The sequence below is a fragment of the Hyperoodon ampullatus genome (genome assembly GCF_949752795.1).
Source record: "Hyperoodon ampullatus genome assembly, chromosome: 7".
Taxonomy (NCBI): Eukaryota; Metazoa; Chordata; class Mammalia; order Artiodactyla; family Ziphiidae; genus Hyperoodon; species Hyperoodon ampullatus.
Window position 1 is genome coordinate 5972176 of NC_136920.1, and position 14457 is coordinate 5986632.

The following is a 14457-nucleotide window of genomic DNA, read 5'->3' on the forward strand; positions in this document are numbered from 1 at the left end:
CCTGAAGATTTTGAAAAGAGATTTACGTAATTAAGGAAGTGTTTGGACTTGAATTACTGTTAAGTACACAGAAAATTAAACCAGTCTAAAAACACCAGAAAATTATTTCACTCCAGGGGAAACAAAACGCACTGGAAAAGGCAAAGTCATCATAGTATACCATGTGGTTTACCTGTAGACAGATGTTAGTCATGACGTAAACCCTGAAGGTTGATCTGGTTAAAACTACTATGTAACTATCACCTGAGGATGGAAGTCCTGGAAAACTGGTGGTACGGGGGATGCAGAAAAAGAGCTAAATTCGTAGTTATCAGCCTCAGCTGAGGGTGACTTCGACCTCCCAGAGGACAACTGGCAATGGCTAGAGACCTTCCTGCTTGTCACTTTGCGGGGGAGTGGATTGCTGGACCTGGTGGGTGGAACGCAGGGATGCTGCTTAACATCCTGCAGTGCATACCCGAACAAAGAACTGATTGATTGGTCCAGAACTGCAGTAGTGCCACAGCTGAGAATGCTGAGCTAGATCATCACTTCCAGTAGTGGTGTGTCAGCAGATGACATCTAAAATTAAAGCACCAAGTAGCAGCATGGTGAGAGACGCAGTGATGGATATAGAAAGAACGGGTTGAAGGCTTTGGGAATGAGAAGTGGGGCTAGGTGGTGAGGTCCTGTTGGCTTTGTAACAAGCCTTGTAGAATTCTGCCTCTGCCTCTTTAAACTATGTACACATACAAGCTTGATATTTCAAGTAACAATTTAAGTGGAATTAGAGAATTATTTAGAAGGATACGAAAGCGTGTAAAGGAAGGCAGAAGTTCCCTGAACCAAGGTGGTGGCCAGGCTGGTATTCTTGCCCTCTGCCAGGACGTGGCCATGCTTTACTCCCTGTGTAAATTGCACCATGTCTGCATGTAAGAATGATGCGATGGAGAGAATGGCACTGTTACAGGTGACTAGATCTGCTCCAAGGCTGTAATCTTCAGGACTTGGCTTAACCTGTAAATGTGGTGGCTGATTAAGGCACACACCTCCTGGTGGCAGCATGCCAGAATTGTAGGCCCAGTGTGGTGTGTGTTTGTTTTTTGGGTTTTTTGTTTTTGTTTTTGTCTTTGAGGAACCATGAAAGTTCAGTGGGCAATTGAAGCAACAGCAAGCATTTAACTTACTCAGCCTCTGAGGTTCCTGTCACCACATGAGCAATTTGGAGCATCTGCTTTAAGGATGGTAGCTGGCTCCACAGTCCCGTTCTGGTTACACTGCAGCTTCAGTTTGTTCAAAGGCTGGGAAACTGAAGTGCAGCCCTGCTCTCTGCTCTTCTGTCCCTCTGTGCTGGAAGGAGGAGGGAGCTGCATGCTCCCATCCTGCCTCGCCGGTCATGGGCTTCCTGATTCCAGGTTGAATTGTGTTGCTGGTGTTCCTGTGCCTTCTTGGAAGAGGGTATTCGTATGTGTCACAGCACAGCCACTGGACACCTCCATGCTGTCGCTGCTGAAGTGCCACCTGTGCAGCAGCCGCTGATCCACAAAAGCCCACGCAGCCCGCGGCTCTGGCCTTGGTGTGCTTCTTGCTCTGGGGGCCGGACTTCATCCAGAGCTTCTTTACTTGCAAAGCAGCCTGTGACCTTAAGTTGGGTGTGGCTGAGGGGAGATGGAAGGGGCTGCTACCCACTGTGGGCTTGAGAAGCTGGTCCTTCTGTCTGGAGCAGGTGTCGCGCTCGTCCTTGGGGGGTCTTTGAGCCCCTCCCCATGCCTGCACTGGGCCATCACGAATAGCGCAGGGGCCCGCCCGTCGGCGGCAGGGTGCGGTCCTCCTCTTGGTCCGCCCTCCTCGCACCGGGCTGGCCGCCGAGGCCTGAAGGGTGGGCGGCCGGGGGCCGTCTGTGCTACAGGCATCTCACCAGGGCCTCGGGCAGCTCCGTCCCACACAACCCAAGTTGCCGCGTCCCGTGGTTCCAGACCTGACCGGGTCTCCCCACCCCGCCTGCCTCCCTCCGGTCCAAGCGGCCCGGGTTCTGCCCCACCCCCTCCCCCCATCCCGAGTGACTGGCGCTCCTGAAACATCAATCTGCCGCACCCCTCTCATGCTCAAAACCTAAGGTCTCAGCTGGCACTCAAGGCTCCTCTGATTGGGCCTCTCAGAACCCAGGCTTTTCTTCTACTCTCTCCCCGCTGGGTTCACACTGCTCTGGCCCCCTGGCCGTCTTGCTGTCCCACGAACGTGCCAGGCTCGTGCTCGCCTCAGCGCTCGGCCCTGGCTGCGCCGGATGTCCGGTGCCCCATCACCACAACCCAATGCCTGTGCACAGCGCCCGCCCCTCTCTCTTGCCGGCCCTGCTTTCTCTGGTGGCACTCAGCACAGCTGAGATGACATTTGTTCATTGACTTCCATGCCGTCCGACTCCCCCATGAAAATGTAAGCCCCCGGAGGGTGGGGACGGACCGTCCACCCCCTGTACCTCCTGGATTTAGGGGGCCCTCAGAGCAAGAGTGGTGGCTGGAATGAATGAATGAATGAGCACTGCTGTCTCAGCATACTTGTGGGAGGAGAGACGCAGAGGGAGGGAGATCAGTGGGCCTCGGGCTGCGTGTCCCGGGTGTCTGCGGTCTGGCTGAGTTGGGCCCGTTGCTTCCCCGCTGGCAAGCTCGGGGACAGCCGTGCCCTCTCCCTCCACCGAACTTCTTTACTCCCTGAATTCATCTGGCTCCCTAATCACCCTCTGAGAAAACCAGCGAAAAGGAGAGCCGCTAGGAGTCACTGCAAAGACTGCAGCTGCCGCCCGGAATCAGGCACATCTCCCCCTCCCAAGCAGCCTCCTGAACCGCCCTTCCCCGGTGGCCAGCTGTCTGGTTTGCCCATCCAGGCCTGAAGGGGTTCCCGGGCCCTGGGAGAGCCGGGGTGAAGCAGGCCGAGCTGGCCTGGAAGAGGCCCGCAGAGGTGATCAGACCCGCTCGCCTGGGTCCTGGTCGTCAGAGCCGGGCACCTGGTGCGTCCGCTGGGGTCTGGTTACATGGGGTGCTGGATTTGTGAAGACTCACCAAACCTTGCTGACTCTTCTGTTTGTGGCTACACTGCACTTTGACGGTTTTTAAGGAATCCACAGCAGGAGAAAGAAGTACAGCAAAACGTGGACTGGCGATCGCAAGCCTGGGCAGGGTTTCAGGTGCTTCTTTCAGTTCTCGATCATTAGGGCAGTTTTCTTTCCTCGAAGACAGCACTTGGAGCCGCCATGGACCCCACCTCCTGTGGGTTTGCTCTCTGTGCCTCCCTCCGTGCCCGGCACTCACCCTGGGAGCTGGGGGGACAGCGGGTGCCAAAGCCCACCTGGGAGGGGATGGGGGCTGGGCCACCAAGGGAGGCTCTCCCCGCTCCGAGCCCGGTCCGCCTTCCTCGCAGCAGCCGCAGGGACGTTCGCTCCTGGAAAGCGGCCCCGGCGGTGACCAGCTCTGGGCTGCAGGAGGCCCGGCCTCACCCTCCAGGCCGCGCGGCTGCTGCTCGGTTTCCCCGAAGGCTCCTTGGCCCCCACGGGGCCTGCCCACGTGCGCCCCCCTCCAGGCGGGCGCCGGATCCCATTAGCTCACCGCCCTGCCCTCTCTCCCCGCAGGTTAACGACGAGAACGTTGTGAAGGTCGGCCACCGGCAGGTGGTGAACCTGATCCGCCAGGGGGGGAATCACCTCGTCCTCAAGGTGGTCACAGTGACCAGGAATCTCGACCCGGACGACACGGCCAGGAAGAAAGGTGCCCTCCCAGCCGCCAGCCCTGCCCGAAGGATGGGTGGGGGGCAGGGCTCTTTCCCCCCAGCCCCCTGTGCTCAGGCGCTTGTGAGGGGGGCCCCATCTCCTGCCGCTAGGGGCGGGGGGTCCCGTTCCCCCTGCCCCAGAGTAGGAAACAAGTCAGAAAGGGAGGTTAGGAGGGGACTCGGGCTTGCCCACAGGGAGGGGCGGCCTCAGGCCAGGGCTGTGCTCAGCAGACAGGGGCCTGGGGGCTCCCGCTCCAAACTGACCTGCATCGGTCACTGTGATGGCACGCAGCCTGGGGCCGTGGAACGGAGAGGTCCTCGGGCCCACCCTCCTTCCCAAGGGAGGTCACAGCTGGGGGACACTGGGGCTGAGCAAGGCCTGCAGAGGGGCGCCGGGAGCAGGCCAGAGCCACCCCTCGGCAGGAAAGGGACTGGAGAAGCACGTCGGGACCTCCGGTATTTCAGCACAGCCGTGACCACTGCCAGCTTCCCCACCTCGGGGGAGGCCCCATCTCAGCCTTCCCAGCAGGTCCAGGGGCCCCACCTGCTGTCTGTTCTGGAAGGGGCAGGGGGTGGCGGCACTGGGGCCCGGCTCTCACCTCCCTCCCTCCCTCCCGTCTGCCCCCCAAGCTCCTCCACCCCCGAAGCGCGCCCCGACCACGGCCCTCACGCTGCGCTCCAAGTCCATGACCTCGGAGCTGGAGGAGCTCGGTGAGTGCCACGTCCAAGCCGCCCCAGCCCTGCGTCGTCGCCAGCACCCAGCACGCCGGCGGGCCTGCCCCGGCGAAGCCCCAGCCTCTGCATGGCCCTCTGCTTGCTCTCTCGCCCCTCTCCTGGCCCCGACACCCAGAGAGGGGTCAGGAAGCGCCCCCGTGTGCGGTGCTCCCACGCTGGCCCGCTGGGGCCCTGCAGGCTTCGGGGGTGGTTAGTGGTTTCGCCTAACCTCCTTTTGGTTCGTCTAACATTGTTTTGTTTTGAATTTTTGGGCCTCTCACTAGTGGATAAAGGTAAGCTGCCCCACTGTGGCCCCCCTCAAGCAGCCCCCCTGCCGTCTAGGGTGCCCCCCCAAATCTTTCCCACCGTGTGTGGCTCAGACCAGAAAGCTGTGGCCCTGGCGAGGGGTTGGCGGGCCTGGTGGGCTGCAGGCCAAGTGCAGGGGGTTCCTGGTGCCTTCTCGAAAGGACTGCAGAGGACAGAGGGCTGTGGCCGCTGGACACCCCCCACGGCCTGGGGAAGGACGCGCAGAGCACCGTGAGCCCTGGGCCTAGTGGCCACGTGGCTGATGGAGAGGGAGGACTCCGGGTGCTGGCCAGACGTCACACTGGGGTGTCACCACGGCGCCCAGGGACTCCTCCAGGAGGAGGGCGCTCTGACCCCATGGGAGGGGACGAGTGGACTGACGGCTTCCTCCGCTGAGGGGGCTCAGTGGGCAGGCAGGGGAAGCATCTGTGAGCTCTGCCCAGGGCGCGTTACGGGGGCACAAAACAAATCGTCAGGCCCAGCTGGTCCAGGGGCTGGGAGTCCGAGCATCCTCACTGGTCTGCAGCTTGCTGTCGCTGGTCCCAGCCTTCGGGGAGAGACCCTTACCTCCAGGAAAGTACAGAGCGGCCCCTTCTTCCTGGCAGCTCCTTTGGGAGGGTCTCCCACACTCTGTCCTCCCCACGAGGGCCCCCTCGCCTGTCACCGTGTCCGGGGTCTAGAATCTGCAGCTTAGCTGGAGGCCTAGGTCTTCTAGAAAAGGGCAGCACTGCTGTGGGGCTGCCCACCTCCACCCAGAGCCACGAGTTCACCCAGAGCCCCTTTCCTCTGGCCCTCTCCTTGCCCACACCCTGTCTGCCCAAACAAGACCCTGCAGGAAACGCCCCCTGAACCCCAGGCCTGGCCCAGCCCCCGACGGGGAGGACAGTGTGAATTATCACCCGTTTTTCTCTAAAGCCAGGCAGCATGTGCCACGCAGGCTCCTCCAAGGCGCCTGTGGCGGGCTCCCCCCAGGAGAACCCGCGGGCAGGTCACCTTTAAGGGGGTGCAGCTCAGGGCGCTGTGAGGGTCCTTCCTAAGAGCTGCCTCAGCTCACGCGGTCCAGTTTGGCGGAGTGCCAGGAAGGGGCGGGTGCTGAGTGAGAGGAAAGCCCCTTGTCCCCGCGGGGAAGCAGGTTTGCCGGACAGCAAGTCAGAAAAGGCAGGCCACCTGCCAGCAGGTCCCAGGAGAGCGTAGACAGTGCATCCCTGCCCACCCGCGTGTGCCCCAGAGCCAGGGGTGTGCGCGGTGGGGCAGTCGGCCCCCAGCGAGGCAGCACCGCCGCCACGGGACTCACGCTCCCCTTTCTGTTTGCAAGCCTCCGTCCGGAAGAAGAAGGGTAAGGGGCGACCCAGTGTCTGTCTCACCCCCGCACGCACGCCTGTGGCCCTCAGCGTCGAGTCTAGACCGTGCCGTGACCTTGTACTGTCTTCTCCCTGCTCGGGGTCCTGCAGGGGCCCAGCCCCAGGACACATCCCGTTTCAGTCTGTCACACCTGCCCCGCCCCTCCCGTCTGTGGTGCCCCAGCGTGTTCTGCGTCTCCCCAAGTCGTGTCCACGTCATCGTAACTGTGGGGACCCCGCGCCCTGCCACAGCTTGGCCTGCCCGGGTCAGGGGGGCAGGCAGCCTCCGTGGCTGCTGGCCAGAATGCAGGCCAGCAGGGTCCCTGGCAAATGGACCCCTGAGCGCCCTCTGCCGTGGGTGGCGGCTGCCGCCTCCCTTTAGCTCCAGAAAACCCCCCGCTCTCCAGGAGTCCTGCTCTACACGTGCAGGAAGACTGCCCTTGAGCTGGGGGCAGCTGCAAGGCCATGCCGCTCCCTACCCCTGCCCCTGCCCCAGGCCGGCGTGGAGACGGAGGACCCAGCCTCTGTGCCGTGAGCAGCTAAGACACCAGCCGGGCCCCAACCAGCCCCTCCCGCAGCAGTGCCCACCACATCTGGGGGATTTCTCCCCTAGTAGCTGGAGATGACTACCCCAGCGACTAAGAGCAGCACTGTCAGTTCAGGGGCAGGCGGGGACCCTCTCACAGGCCCGAGGCACTACCTGAAATGCTGAGATGGGGAGGCGGGTCTCGGAACCCAGCAGGGCGGTATCTGGGGGCAGGGTCGCGGGTCCTAGAGCACCGGGAAGCGCCTCCTCTCTCACCCACTGTCTCCCCAGAGGCAGGCTGACCCTCTCAGCCTCTCTGGAGCAGTCCTGGGCCTCCCCCCCACCCCCCAGGGGCTGCCCGGGAAATTCCCAGTGGGCTTTCTAGGACGGGTCTCTGTGTCAACCACGTGATGGATGCCCAGGGCACAGAAAGTTTCCTGGGAAGTTTCCCTCTGAACCCCCCCTTCGATCCAAGGCCAACGCCAGCTGGCAGGAACAGCCCCCACCGTAACTTCCAGAAGAGGCACCGCACCAGGGGCCGCAGGAGCCCCGTGGCCACAACAGGGCTAGCCGTAAAAGTCTGTTGTCAGGGGGGAGCAAGCAGCTCAGACTTGGAGCCGGCCCAGCCTTGGGGGTGCCTGTGGCCTGCCCCCACCCGCTCCCAGGGGCCCCAGCAGCCAAACACCCCGGGCTGTGACAAAAGGACAGAAGTCGTGTTCTGCACGGCCAGCCTGGGCCAGGGCAGAGTCGCACAGAGGACAGGCCAGAGCCCCAGAGAGGGGGACCCACCTTCCTTCGGAGAGTGGAGAAAACTGGATGCGAGTCTGAGCTCAGACGCCTCGAGCCTTTCCTGAGGACCTGCTCTGGTCCCCAGACACCATGCTCACAGGCACCAGGGGGCGTGAGGGCCACGCTGGCCCAGGGCAGCTCCAGGCCAGAGCCGGTGGGACCGGCTTCACCACGGCTTCCAGGCCCCGCGGGCACCTCTGGCTGCTCCCGCGGGCCCGTCCCTTGGAAGGTGTGTGACCCACAGGCCAGGGGCAGTCTGCTGGGGTCAGACCGCCCGCCCCCATTCCCGCACGGCCTCCTGGGACGATTAAGCAAGAGACGGGCAGCTGGCAACAGCTGCTGCTTTGGCGCGAGCGGCTCACCATCTGTGACGTCGGTGCCGTCGGCGCTTGGCTTTCCTCTTGGAAGCTGTGTCGTGGAGGAAATCCTGTGCCGTGCCCTCTCACTCCGAGACGGGGCGAGGCTGGCCCTGCCCCCCAGAGAGCCTGGCCAAACAAGCTGTTCAAGGTCACAAGGAGGGACAGGCTTCCTGGACGCCTCCGGGACTAGGACACATTCCATGAAGCCGACTGCCCGAACAGCTGCAGGGGCTGTGAATCCCAATTGCCGGACATTTCTGGAGCACCTGGGATGCTCTCCCGACGGTTCTGAGGGGCAGGGGTGCTGGAACCAGCCCGGCACGTGGCCACAGGCAGATGGGCGGTCACAGAGTCTCTGCGGTGGGTGCCCCATTGCCCCCCGGGGAGCAGTGCAGCAGGAAACACGGCCACAGGCTCCTCTCGCAGCCAGGTGTGCCGCGTCAGCCCGGGGGCAGCCTCAGCTTCCCCGGCTCGCCCGATTTCGGGGGTTTCACTCCACGATTTGATGCCTCCCTCCTGCAAAGCCGGCGACGTCTGCTGGACGAGCTGGGATCTCTCCCGCGGGAGGGCTCGGACACGCGGTTGACCCTGCCTGTGGTCAGCCGAGGGCCCCAGGTGGGGACTCCGGTGACAGGCAGGGGTCCCCACCTGTGCTCTGGTTCCCGAGACACGTGGCTGTGCGCGACCCACCCATGCTTGACATCCACCACCCGCCCTCCCCACCCAGGAAGGGTGCAGCCTGTGGACGGTGGGCACCAGACTGTTCGTCTGCTTAGAAACTTAAAACACAGGAGTCACTTCCAGAGCGTTTCCATCAACTCCCTACTAGATTGTTTCTGAAGAGCTGACAGCTTTCCAGTCGGCCTGCAGGACTGCTTTCGGCCTCAGAGTGCTTCATTTTAAGACTGCAGGGGGCTGGACTCACTAATCCTCTTCATCTGGAATCCTTGAATAGAGACGCAACTCCAGGCTCTTACAAACCGTGAATAATCCTTATGAGACCAGAAAGACAAGCAGGAACCCAGTCTCACAGCTTTTCTTAAAAGGCTTCACGTGCAGGCAAGCAAACCCTCCAACACAGGAGCTGAGCAGAGTCTCGAGTCAGGCCACCAGCCTCCCCTTGAGACGAGGGCCAGGAGGGGACCCAGGCCCCCGGGAGGGAAGCGACGCAGGGTGGCCTTCTGTACACGAACCGCACAAACCCGCACTAACTAGCTGTCACGAAGGACAGAACGATAGCCCCCGACACAACCCCACAGACCAAGACGCTCTCACGTGTCCTGGTTCAAAAGAAGGCTTAGGTGGCATGGAGACCAGAGGGCAAAGGCCTAAACAAAGACCAGGACGTCCACGGCAAGGTCGCCGTGGCTCCAGGGGATACACCTTCAATCACACCCCAGGCCCAACGTGGATGTGGCGTGACTGTGCAGGCGCGGCACCCTGACTTTCCAGTCAGCTGGACCAGGCAGACCGTTCCGACGGCAACCCATCGGATGGCCGCTGTCGGCCAAGGCTCGGCACCCTGGCCCGGGGTGGACACGGGGGCCAGGTGACCCCAACTGGAGCCCAAGCTCCCACCTGCTCCCAGAGTTCCACCTGCACAGATGACCTTAGGCATCCCAGATCCCCAGTTGTTCTCTCTGCAGAACGGGAATGACCCCTCCCCTAATGGCCAGGTTCCCGTTAGAATGGGAAACGGGATGAAGGTGCCGAGAATTTCCATGGGGTCGGGGACTGCTGTCGTTAATGATGGCGCCTTTGCCTCACCTGTGCACACCCACCGTCGAGGTGTGTTTTGGGGGTGCCTGCCACATGCCTGGGGCCCCAGGCGTGCTGGGGGTGGGGGTGGGGGGACCAGACGTGGACTCGCCGGGCCCAGCTGGAGATAGGAGCCTCTGGAAGGTCCAGCTGTTGTAACTCTCCATCCCAGGAGAGCCGTCTGGCCCCGGAGCCCCTCAGCCCTCGCCCCGTGCTGTGCCCCGACGTGGCCAGCTGCACGGTGGCCGAGCTCCCCACCTGCAGTGCCCGCCATGGGAGAGTCGCCCTTTCCCTAACTCAGTGGCATCCCCTCCAGGCCCACGTTCCTGGAGGCCCCAGGGAAGGGGGGGAGCCTAGCGGAGCTGCACAGGCTGAAGCTAAGGCTGGGCCTGAGAAGACGGCTGAACCTGCGGACGAAGGTCCCAACGCGGGAGACGGACCTGACTCCCCGCCGTCGTCGGAGAAAGAGCTGCACCTTGGCCGAAGCAAAGCCGACAGCCACCGGGAGGTGCCCGGCTTCCAGGAGCGGGCCAAGGGGACCTGCAGGTCACCATGGGCTCACTGGGGACGTCAACCAAGGACCCTGAGTCCTCTAGCCAAGGGGGCGGGTGCAGGGGGGAGACGAGCACAGGAACAAGTTAAACCCCAGCCTGAAGAGAATCCTGGCCCAGACCCGAGCGGAAGGCTTCCTGAAGGAGGCACGTCGCTGGGACTGGGGGTGTGGGGCAGGGGATCTGGCAAAGGGAGGAGGGTCAGAGGAGAGGCTGGGCCACGAGGGTGGGCGCTAAGCCGCACCACAACCGTAGCTGGGCTGGCCAGAGACGTGGGTGTTTCCAACCGACTCCCTAAGGGGGCGGGTGCTTACCAGTGTCCCCCGAGGCGGCCAGAAGCCGGGAGAGCCGGGGGTCCCGGAAGCAGGGAGGATGCCGGGGCGAGGGTGGGGGACCTGGGAGTCCCCGTGCCAGCTGGCGGGTCGGGAAGGGCCTCCCGCGAGCTGCCGTGCCTGAGCTCCTCGGCCTTCCCCGAGCAGGCGACCTGGGACTGTGGGGCCCTCACCCTGGTCCAGGATGTGGCTGGGCACCGGCCAGGAAGGGGCCCCGAGAAGCCAGAGGCCTGCCTTTTAGGGTCTGTGGGGACCTCTCCAGCGGCTGCGCTCTTCTTGGGGGGCCACGGGCCTTAAACCCGGTGCCTGGAGCTCCCGCCCGGACTCTCACGCTGGCCTCGCAGCTTGGGGCTGCTGAGACCCCAGAGGCCTGGGCCTTTCTGATGGCACGAGCTTCGTGGGGCGTCGCAAGACCCCAGAAGGGTGTGGGGTGAGCTAGGAGGAGACCTCGAGCTGTGGACAGAATGTTCTCGGGGGGTGGCCGGGAGAGTGCAGCGCCTCACAGGGTCCAAAGTGGGAGAGTCCCACCAGGCCCGCCTCACGCTGGCTTCTGCTCCCCGGGGGCGCCCCTGGTGTCAGCAAACCAGGGCCCTGCACTTTAACAGCCCTGACGGCTTGCAGGCGGAGGCTAGGGTGTCGGGCGGGTCCAGGACATGCTCCAGTTTTCGGGTTTTCCCCCAAGTGTAACATTTTAAATTTAAATTTTACAATCGCTTCTTCATCTGTAAGCATCACCGATAACTAACCCTTGGCTTTCTTTTTCACAAGGAACTGAGAATGTTCAGCTCTTGGGGGAGGGGGGACTCCCCCGCACAGCAAGGCACAAACCTCGACTGGCTCCTGAGCGGGGGGCTGCCTCCCCTCCCCACCTCTACCCCTGCCTACACCCACGCTGCCCAGCCGCCTCCAGCCCTGGGTGCTGGGTCCTTAGGCCCTGGCAACTGCGCTTAGGTTCAAAGGAGCCACACCTCTGAGCTCTTGAAAAGAAAAATGTTCAAAACGTTGACTTAGCTTCCACCAGCAACAAGAAACCGCGCTAGTATGAACAAAGCGATGCCCTCTGAGTGCCGGGGCCTCCGGGGCTGAGGCTGCGTTGCCCCCGCGAGGGTCTCCTTCCCCTCTTGTCCACGTGCACCCGGCGGCGGGGGCGGGTACAGCTTGGGGGACACGTCCTGTCAGTGTCAGCGCTTGTGGCCGAGAGGCACGCGTGCTCCACACCACAGTGACAAACCACGTGTACCATAAAAGCTTTGTGAAAAGGCGCAAAGCACTCGGGCATTTTTCTAACTCGGCCCCTTGCCCGATTGTGTTTTGGGGCTTCGCTCACTGACGCCCGTCCTGACGGTCATGTTCACGTTGCAGATAAACCCGATGAGATAGTCCCAGCCTCCAAGCCATCCCGGACTGCTGAGAGCGTGGCAGTGGAGTCCAGGGTGGCCACCATCAAGCAGCGGCCCACCAGCCGGTGCTTCCCCTCTGTCTCGGACGTGAACGTGAGTGGCCGGGCCGGGGGAGCGGGCAGCAGGCCGGCGTGGGCGGACCTCGCGGTTGCAGTTCACCCTCCCCAGCGTCCAGACCCGGAGCCCCAATCCGCGTGCACGTGGCAGGCACCCCAGTCCAGTGCAGACCCGCAGTGAGGGGCAGGCCACCGCGTGACCGGCTCAGTACCTCGCCCCGAGGGCCTTCCCGTAGGCCGCCCGGAGCGAAGCAGCCTTCTGGGGCGGACGAGGCCCGACCCCACCACCCCGGGGAGCAGGGCCTCCGCGTACGCCTGGGACCCCGCCCCTCGAAGGTCTCAGGCCACCGTTACTCCCGGGGGGCGGTCAGCAGAGACCACGGGCCACGACGGGCTGGCAGAGCCGCCCGTCGTCCGGGCAGGCTGCTTCTCTCAGGCTCCAGACGTGGACCTCTCCACCCCAGCTTCGTGCCTGCTGCCGGTCTGAGCCCCACCTGTCACGGTTACTTCCGGACTTTGTATCTTCTCTGAATCCGCCTCCCACTGACTCACTCTGTTTAACCGCGCCTCTTCCTAATAACGCCCAGAAGTGTCATCAGTTCGACGTGATGGTTTTGCGTAGTGCACGATACACGCTGCCCCCTGCCTGCCCTCATCTCCAGAACGCCCGGGCGGCTCCTCCAGGGCCCTGCGTCCCGAATCCCCACCCCCAGTGGCACCCCGTACCCAGCTCGTTCCAGACACCCTCCAGGCCCCGGGCCGGGCCGACGCCCAGAGCCTGGCTAGACTGGGTCTCGCGGGAACAGCCTGGGCGCGTGCACGCCCGTTTCCTTCGGGCTCCGCACCCGGCTGTTCCGAGTGGCCCTCCGACGCCGCGAGGTGAGGCCGGCCAGCAACCTGCCTTCCGGTCGAGAAAGCAGCAGCTTGGGCGGGGGCTGCACAGGGAAGCCATTTGCAAAGCGAAGGAGGGACACGCGAGGCTCCTCCTGGACCAGGCGGAGGAGGAAGGACTGGCAGCCTGCCTGCCACGGGGCCCACGTGCCCCAGGGCACCGCGCTCGGCTTGTCCCCCTCTCTGGGCCACTGCGGTCAGCCCACTTTGCGGAGGCGGACGTGGCCAAGGTCGGACCCCACTGCCCACCACCAGGTGCTCTTTCCTACAGGACATGCGTCCTGGCCATTCTCAGTCAATGTCAGGCAGACCATGGCTCTGCTGAGCAGGACTCATCGGCCCTTTGAGGGCAGACAGGGCCCCTTCTGGGTCCTGGACGCTGGTGTGGCCCGTCGTCGGCCTCAGCTGGACACTGAGGTGCTCCCAGAAGCAGCTGGGGGAAGCCCCATGACAGGTGTCTACTGCCCAGGGCTTCTGTGTCTGGCTGCCGTGGGTGGCGCTGGTCTGACACAGCTCACCCCGGGCTCTCTGGTTTGCAGTCCGTGTATGAACGCCAGGGGATCGCCGTGATGACGCCCACCGTTCCTGGGAGCCCGAAAGGCCCATTTCTGGGCCTCCCTCGAGGTACGATGCGAAGGCAAAAATCAATAGGTAAGCAGCGTGGCCACACCCGCAAAGGTGCCCCTTGGCTCTCAGCACCCTCGGCAGTGCCCCTCAGAGGCCCCAGGCCCGCCCACCAGAGGACGGGCACCCGGCCTCACCCCCAGGGAGGCCTTGACCATCTGAGCTGTCTGAAACTCTCCTACCCTCTGGATACCAAATCCAGGGTGGCTTCCCAGCCTCACAAGCCAAGTATCCATGATAATAGCAGCAGGGTGAGGGGCCGCAGTCAGGAGGGAGGTGGAGGTGGGCAGGTGACGTCCAGGAAGCCCCTCGCCCCCGCCCTGCATGTTTAGAGTGGGCCGGCGGGGTGGGCCCAGGTCCCCTGTGAACTGCCACTGCCGCGCTTTGTGGATGAGCTCGATGGACACACTTCTAAGGGTGGCTGGGCCAGGCTCTCGCGCTCTGCGGGTACAACGTGCTCTGTGCTGCGGGAAACTGCTACCTTCTTGTTAACTTCACGTGGTTCCTGCTGACTCTGTTCCGGGCAAGGTAAATGTGACCCCTTCAGACAGCCCCTTTGTGAGATAATCCAGCGCTGTCTTTACCGTGTAAATTCTCAGAGGAGCTAAGGCCACTGCCGGACACTGGGGGACGCGGCACTGCTCTGTGTGTCCAGCACTGCGGCCTCAGGCCTGGCGCCTCTGTCGCTAGTTTGAAGGGGTGGCAGCTGGCGGGAACTAAACGATAAGGGATGGCGGGGGTGGCATCTGCCGGTCCCCAGAGTCCCCCCAGGAGCTTGGGGCCACCGCAGAGCAGCGCACACGCCATCTCCTGCCCCGGCTCTCTAACTGATTAATAACAGTCGATTTCCTCCTGCCAGACAGCAGAATCTTTCTATCAGGTTAGTGAACCTTACAGTTCGGCATCTGTAACATGAATGTAACAATTTACTCCATAAGGCGTATTCTTAAATTATTGCTCCTTGGGCACGTAATTGTCAGGCAGCCACCACGTACGCACGCTCAATGAGAGGCCTCTGAGCAACCATCTTTGCGATGCCAAAACGCCCTCCCACAAGGAGTATGTGAAATTTG

General features: G+C 62.8%; 1 protein-coding gene across 1 annotated transcript in view; it reads left to right on the forward strand.

Annotated features, from left to right (window-relative positions):
* The window catches only part of SHANK2 (SH3 and multiple ankyrin repeat domains 2), a gene marked incomplete at both ends in the record, with an annotated part of 469126 nt that overhangs the window by 441427 nt on the left and 13242 nt on the right, over nucleotides 1–14457 (forward strand). The window contains 6 exons of the mRNA XM_079709253.1: nucleotides 3602–3737; nucleotides 4369–4449; nucleotides 6074–6094; nucleotides 11776–11906; nucleotides 13300–13411; nucleotides 14244–14264. Of these exons, the coding sequence (XP_079565379.1) occupies nucleotides 3602–3737; nucleotides 4369–4449; nucleotides 6074–6094; nucleotides 11776–11906; nucleotides 13300–13411; nucleotides 14244–14264 (502 nt within the window). The remainder of the gene's footprint in view (nucleotides 1–3601; nucleotides 3738–4368; nucleotides 4450–6073; nucleotides 6095–11775; nucleotides 11907–13299; nucleotides 13412–14243; nucleotides 14265–14457) is intronic.